This window comes from Hevea brasiliensis, unplaced genomic scaffold (genome assembly GCF_030052815.1).
Source record: "Hevea brasiliensis isolate MT/VB/25A 57/8 unplaced genomic scaffold, ASM3005281v1 Scaf4, whole genome shotgun sequence".
Taxonomy (NCBI): domain Eukaryota; kingdom Viridiplantae; phylum Streptophyta; class Magnoliopsida; order Malpighiales; family Euphorbiaceae; genus Hevea; species Hevea brasiliensis.
This window is the reverse complement of record NW_026614917.1, coordinates 1-8,100: the sequence shown is the minus strand read 5'-3', so window position 1 is coordinate 8,100 and position 8,100 is coordinate 1. Positions and strand designations below refer to the sequence as shown.

The following is an 8,100-nucleotide window of genomic DNA, read 5'->3' as shown; positions in this document are numbered from 1 at the left end:
AGTCACTGTCACTAACTTGATTAGGATTTGATGAAATCTAATTCTGATTATTTTGAATAATTATTCTATTCAAAATAATTTTCTTCATCATTATCACTATTATCCTCTTCTTTTATGTCAGTAATTGTGTTAAAAAAATATTGGTACATATTACAGAATGCGAGAAAAATCAAATAAGATTCAAAGATTAGGTTTTGGATTTTGGGGAATGTTTCTTTAGTGAGCATGTAGGTGGTGAATTTGTGTTTCAGATTTTGGGTCCAGGTTTTGGATCGGGTCTTAAGCAGTGTTTGGATTCATTTTCTTCGAACTAGAGGGCTGGAGGGTCGCTATCTTGAGTTGGTGGGATTGACAATTGATGGAGGATAAGGAGAAGTTTTGCCCTTTTAAAGGTGGAGGTGAGCAAGTAACGTAAGTCACAAATATCGATTGCCACGAAATTTTGTCACGGAGAGGTGAGGTAAAATTAGGGTTGTGCAGAATTCGGTTGAAACTGAAAAATCAAATCGAATTGAGTCAATTTGATTTAATCAGTTCGATTTTAAAATTTAATCGGTTCGGTTCAGTTTTACATTATAAAAAATTTTGGTTATTTCGGTTCGGTTAGATTTTGAAGAGAAAAAAATCAGTTAAACCGAACCGAACTGAATAGTAATTTATATAGTCAAATCGAACTAAATCGAACAGAATCGATTTTTGAATTAATTTATTTTTATGAAAAATTTATGAATTATATTTAATTATATATATATATATATATTAATTGTTTAATTAAATTGATTAATGGTTATTAGGTTCAAACCAAAATTAAAATTAGACCAAATAACTTGAAAATTAAGTCTAAATTAAAAAATCAATAAAAAATCAAATCGATCGGTTTAAACCAAACCGAACCAAAATAGAGCGATTCGGTTCGGTTTTTCATCCATTTCGATTCGGTTCGGTTTCTAAAATTTATGGTTCAGTTTTTATAATTTAATTCAGTTCGGTTCGGTTCAAACCGAATGCTCACCCCTAGGCAAAACATTAAAAAAAGTTTAAAGGTTTATTTGATATATTTTTTTAAATTTAAAAGGCTTATTTAATTTATTTTTAAAATTTTAATGACTTATTTAATTTAAAAATTTTAAAGGATTTATTTGATTATGAAATCAAATTTTAAGTGCCTAAATAAACCTTTTGCGAATAATTTTTCTATTTCTTTTTTACTTAGTTCACGAGTTACTGCAAAAAAAAAAAAAATTACTTCATTTAGATTTCAATTAAAATTGAATTAAAATTCATTCTATGCAATGCCTTCTTCATCATTCTTTCAAACCCATTATCATTATTTGAATAATATTTTTTAAATTTATTTTTTAATTATATATATATTATATTTAATTATTTATTTATATAAATAATTTTAGATATCCAATACATAAAATCGATTCGAAGTTCAAATCCCAACTCAATGCGAGTAATTGAGTACTACCACTAAACTTGAATATATTTTAAACTCAATTATATATTATTCAAATTTAATTTTAAATTTTATTTTTTTTTAAATCTGCCATTGGTTATTCTCTTGGTCCATATCTCAATAGGAGATCTCATTTTCCATTCTTGCAAAGTTCAAGTTGGCTAAAAATTCGGTTAACTTTTGTTTGTGTGTACCAAAAATTAAAGCCTCTCTCTTTCTCCCATCGACAAAGCATTGATGCTGAAGAGTCACTCGCTCGTATTTGGTTGTCCCCTCCCCGTCCGACGTGTCTGAGATTTATTGTTCTCCAACTATACCCTTTTTATGCACTAAATATAAGTAGGAATATGTCACTTTAATTTAATACAAATATTTTAAAAATAATGATGTGCTATTAAAAAATTGCCATGTCATAAAATTTTTTATTTTTATATTTTTATATAAAAAATTATTTAATATATTATACATTAACTTTAATTTTTCACTTTTTGAAATTTTAACTCTTAATTTTTTAAAAAAATTAAAAATTTTATCTCATACAAAAAAAAAGTAGTTATCTAAAATTATTTTCACTACATCTTTTTAATAATTTTAAAATTTTAAATATATCTAAAAATCAATTTTTAATTAAATTTTCGATTAAATTGAAAAAGGATGAATTATTTTGAAAATAATACTAAAATATATATTTAAATAATTATTCACTAAAATATTATTTGTAAAATTTAAATATTTATTTTTAAAAATATTTTTTATATTTAAAATTTAAAAATTTTAATAATGATACTTCAAATATCGCAATGTGGGATGTGCTTTTTTTTTGTGTGTTTATTTTTTTTACTGGTATATGTTAACTAATTAAAAAAATAGAAAAAAATTGTCAACTATCTTATTATAAAATTTAAAATTTAATGGTATATATTTTATATCTTTTATTAAATACAAAATAATATCAGTTGCTATTAAAAATTTATAATCAAACTTAAAATAAAATTATAATTAATTAAAAATTTTATCATTAATAAAAGTTTATAATATGAATTTAAAAATAAAAAATATTAAATTTTTTTTATTAAAATAAAATAATAAATAATTCATGCTCATACAAAGCTACCAATTTCTTTTATGAAAATGTAGGTTTGCCAATGTGCTGCGGATCTAACTCTATAAATAGATAAATTGATCTACTTATATATATATATATATTCTAAATTAACTCATTACAAATTTAATTATTAAACTTTTTTAGTAAAAATTAAAAATAAATGAAGATATAATAATTTTTTTTTCAAATTGAAGTAAGATATTTAAATGTTAATATTAATTAATGAATGATTTAAAAAATTAAAAAAAAGCAAAGTAGTATTTTTTTCTTAATTAATATATAACATAAATATCAATTGATAAATGACTAAAAATTAAATAAGGGTGTAATAGTATTTTTCATTTGATATAAAACATTTAAGTTTGAATATCAATTAATGAATGATGTTTACTTGTGTAAATAGGTGTATTTAATAAAATTAACAAATATGTAATTTTTAATATTTTTTTGGTATTAAATTTCATTGAATTCAATTATAAGATATTAGTATTACATTTTCAATATTTTTTTAATAATATTTTTTTTATTTATTTTTTATATATTAATAAAAAATTTTCTTAATCCATAAATAATTAAATCAATCTAAATTCAATTCATTAGAAATCAAAACCCAAGATAAATCATAGGCTATGGTATGGAGATTAGTGATGGCATCATATAGGATATTTGTGAAAATCACTGTAATCGAATCTGATTAATATTTTTAAAACTCAAATCTGCCTTAAATCTGATTAAAATTTATTTTTAATTATTCAAATTTATCTCAAATTTGTTTATTATTATTCGAAAAATACCCAAACACTTTTAATTTATATATTTTAATTAAAAATCTACATAAAAAATATTTTTATTAATAATTTATATTTTAAAATTTTAATAATTCCATTAAATATTTTAATTTTATTTTATATAAAATAAAATATATAAAAATTTATAAATATTATTATAAAAAATATATATTTTATATTTAATTAAATATTTATATAAATGAGTTCAGATAATGAATACTTAATATATAAAATTAAACCCGTTTCTGGTAATAAATTTTAAATATAAATTCATCCCAGATCTGATTATATACTATTTAAACTTATTCTATTAAAATTTGATCGAATCAAGTACCTATAAAAATTTGACTCATTGCCTCTAACGGGGATTTAGTTATAATATAAAAAACATGCAAATAATGAGGTGGGGTTGAAATTTAATGTTGAATTTCTATTTTCAAAAAGAATAAAATAAAATGATGTCAACCTCAACAAATAAGGTGGCTATTCATAGATGTAGTTATCAATTGCATCGCTATATGTTGACCTCAATGTCCTGTACATGTAAGTTAATGAGTGATAGCTCTTCATCCTTATTTTTGCTTTGCATTTTCTTTTTATATAATTTAGTAGGTTATGTACAGTTCTTGGGGTCTCCAACTGAATCAAAAAAATCATACCAAATTAAAATTATTTTGATATTTTAATTTAATATTAATTTTTCATTAAAAATCGAACTGAAACCGTGCCAAACTAAAACCAAATTAAGTATATATATATATATATGTTAATTCATAATTATATTTGTATCTTATAATTAAATATTACATAATTAATAAATAATTAAAATGTCTATTATAATATACTTATATTATTATATTGTAATATATTTAATAATAAATTATATACGCACTTTATAGTTAAAAATTATATAATTTAAAAATAATTAAAAAGATATATTATATGATATAATATGTATTAATAACTTAATTCAAAATTTAAATACTAATATTAAATATGATTTTTTAATAAAATAATTATATAAAATTATTTCAATAACTGAGAACTGAACTAAAATTATACTGAACCAAACTAGAATTGGAACCAAAGAACCACGAATCGTACTGATCAGGAAATGAAACAATGAAGAACCGAACTTGAACCTTACCCAGATTTCGATTCAATTTTAGTTCTTAGATAGATTTTAAATCAAATCGAAACTGTACACCCATATTATCTAGTGTGATTGGAACTCAAGCTCAAAACTTCATAATGCTGAGATTTTTTTGTTTTTAATTCGTTAAGCTTCTATTTAAATTGCCAATTTTTGATTATTTTTAACTCTTATTAAAATTTAAATTCATAAATATATAACATTAAAATTAAAATTCAATAATTTATTATTACTTTTAAGTTTTGTTTTGAATTATGATTGAGAGGTCTAAAGTTATTTTAAATTTACTTTTTGAAAAAAAATCTCTTTTAAATACCGTTCAAAAATTAATTAAAAAATTATTTATCATAATATATTAATAAATTAAAATTAAAATTAAAATTTAAAAATCTTTTATAAATACTTTTGAGTTAATATTTTTCTCAATAATAATTATATCTGTCCACACCCACTGTGTTTGAGAGTTGCAGAGCCTGAGGAAAATACTGGGTTTGGTTGCCAATCCAAAGAGACAGTGAGCGTAGTTCAAAAAGAACACAAAGGTTATGAGGTTGCACATAAATAAGGCAAGATTTCGGGGGCTTATTTGAAAAACAGCGACAATGATAGTGCTTCAAAAATAACACATAGAAGAAGGGTTGGAACATAAATAAGGTAAGTTTTGGGGGCTTATTTGAAAAATAAAAAATAAGGCAATAAAAAAAATACTTTTAAAGGGGATTGAACCCGACGTGAATCGAACACGCAACCTTCTGATCTGGAGTCAGACGCGCTACCATTGCGCCACGGATCCACTAGTTGTTAAACTTGTTGGAATATTTATATTTAATAATTATAATTAACCTTAATTATTTGTTATTAAATCATTAATATATTTTAATAGTGAAAAATTTAAAATAATTAAATTATATTTAATTAATTAATTAAGATAAAAATTTATAAAAATGAATAATATATTTATTTAATTGATAAAAGAGAAATAAAATGGATTTAAAATTTTTAAAATATAAATAATCACATAATTATATATTATTTTTAAAATATTATATTAAAATGGACATAATAATCATAACTAATTACCTTCTTATCTATGGGCTATGGCGATCGCATGTAGTGCCTAAACAAGAAGAAACCATGAGCTTGTCTCTCATTCAAGGCTATTCTTCCGCCGAAGAAGAGGAAGAACCACTGTCGGACGATTACCGAGTCTCTTCTGACGACGACGATGAAGGCGATGATTCCCCCGCCGTCGCCGGCGGCCGTTCGCTTTCCTACAAATCAGTCTTTGACCAATCTGCTCCGTCCAATGGATCATCCGGCCTTCCCTCTGCGCTCGACGCCTTCTCCGAAGTAATCATTCTTAATTTATGTTAATTAAGTGAGGAATTCAAAATTAGGTCTATTTTCTAAATAGATATTAGGAGTCTACTAATTTCTTTGGCTGTTGTGGATTCTGGAGATTTCAGGTCCTCCAAAGTTTCTTAATAATTGCGTGGAAGAGCAGGCTAGTGCAAGAGACGTTGAGAACCAGCTAGGGAAGCACGGACGGTGGAGGAATAGGAAGGAGAAGAAAGACTTACCTGCTGGTAAATTTCTGATATTTTATTATTATTATATGCTATATTTATTAATTGAATAATATAAAGGGAAATTATGTAACAATATAGAAAACTTTAGTAAACGTTTTGAACGCTTATATCAGTATGATTTCAATGGCATCTTGTGGAGATCTGAAGAGTATAGGATTTGGAAAGCGACTTTTTTTCACGATCAAGTTTGGAGCAAAAACTCTTATTTTTTTAACAAATTTAACCTGCCAAAGAAGAAAAAGACATGCATTACATAAAACCCTAGCAGCTTATGTCCAATTTTTCAACAAATATTTATGATAGTCCTGCAAAAGTGGCAATCATTATTGAATCCAGCTTGGTCAAATCATTAACGAACTCATTTACCATGACACTGTTACAGACAGCATAATCATCTGGACTTAACCCATTAGAAAATTATTTCATATAAATTACATAAAAAAGTAAAGCATCAATTGATCAAGTTTTATAATTTTATTTGCGCAGTCCTAGTGTAGTGCAAGTGATTGTTAAATCACTGTGGTAATGGTCTTGATTATTTGCAAGTCTCACTCAAATTAAAATTGGGTGAGGAGTCTTGGCTGGCCATCGACTAAGTGGTCTTGGTGCATTTGCAAGTATTTCAAATTTGTGTCGGATATTCCAAAATTAAGGCCTTTTTGGTTTAGGTTTCATTCGATATGAACCTCTTGATAGATGGGTTTAGGATTTCATTCAATATGAACCTTTTGATAGATTCTACCAATAAACTACCAAAAACTTGATGTTGCACCGTGTCATCCCCACAACATTGACAACATGGAGTGACGCATCGTTTCTCATGTAGTGATGCACCATGTCATCCACATAACATCACCAACATTGCTACCTGAAATTCTATGCTTTGGTGAGGGCTACTTGTCATTGGCTGCACTACTTAGCTTATAGTGAGTTTGTGGTTTATACTATTGCACATCACCGAGAAGTATTTTTCATATTTCTATTGCACATTGTTTCCCTCTATGGCAAATTTGTTGACAATATGTTATCTGTTGTTAATAGTTTTCCATTGGCTGGGCTGCTTGAGGAAATAATTTTGTATGATTTGCAGGTGTTGTTGTGGAGGCCAAAGCTCAACTTGTTGGAATTCATGAGCGAGTAAGAAGTGATATTGAGGCTAACCAACCTCCAACATCATCAGCTCCAAGCACAACACAGGACGGAGGAAAACGAGTGCCAACCGTGACCAATCCCAATGCAGAAGATGCTGCAGAACTACTGAGGTACATTTTTTTTTTTTTTTTTCAGATTTGTCTCCAAGCCGTAATAAGAGTTAATTATTTGCCCTTTGCTACACCTATTATTGCTGAGCATAAAGATTGGTGATTTAGAAAAGTGAGATCAATTGCCAATTTTGGCTGATAGTTAACGGTCTTTTTGAAGGTATAACCAATATCTATTATTTTTGGCTAAATGATCATAAACAATAAATTTTGCCATATTTTTTTTTCTTCAGTTTTAGGGTTTTGTTGCCATAGGGCTAGCCAATTTTAGGTTTTTTTATAACAGGGAATCCAGAAGTTTCCACATCTTGGTTCTTAATTGGTTTATGTTTACCTTTTTAGGATGTGCTTGCAATGTGGAATACCCAAGACCTACTCCAGTGCACGTGGAATGGTCTGTCCGGTTTGTGGCGATAGGCCACCCAACGACACAAGCAAAGAGCCCAAGAAGAAGGGGTCGACGATCAAAGATAAAGAAAAAAGCAAGCGGATGAAGGGACAATCATCTCATGCTACATGGAAAAGTGAAACAGAGATGCAACTCAGACAACAATTTGATTAGCATAATTAAGAGAACGCCCCTTTTGCCCTTCTGCCAGCTTGGGACATTTTTATGTTTAAGATCATGGAGGAAAAATGTGTAATCAAACATGGGTAAATGCAGTAACCAGCAATCAAGTAGCAAATCCATCTAAATTGGTGAGTTTGCTATCTGGGATCTATGGAGTATGGGGTGTGGGT

General features: G+C 26.6%; 1 protein-coding gene and 1 non-coding gene across 2 annotated transcripts; one reads left to right on the top strand and one right to left on the bottom strand.

The window, feature by feature from the left end:
• Window positions 1–5,229: 5,229 nt before the first annotated feature.
• On the bottom strand, window positions 5,230–5,301 carry TRNAW-CCA (transfer RNA tryptophan (anticodon CCA)). The gene has a single exon. It is a non-coding gene; the product is annotated as a tRNA-Trp (tRNA).
• Window positions 5,302–5,585: 284 nt separating this feature from the next.
• Window positions 5,586–8,079, top strand: LOC110664630 (uncharacterized). Its single transcript, XM_021824398.2, has 4 exons — window positions 5,586–5,858; window positions 5,968–6,094; window positions 7,188–7,359; window positions 7,702–8,079. Exons 1-4 carry the CDS (start codon window positions 5,643–5,645, stop codon window positions 7,919–7,921), a joined length of 735 nt encoding a protein of 244 aa, XP_021680090.2. The 5' UTR covers window positions 5,586–5,642; the 3' UTR covers window positions 7,922–8,079.
• Window positions 8,080–8,100: the final 21 nt, after the last annotated feature.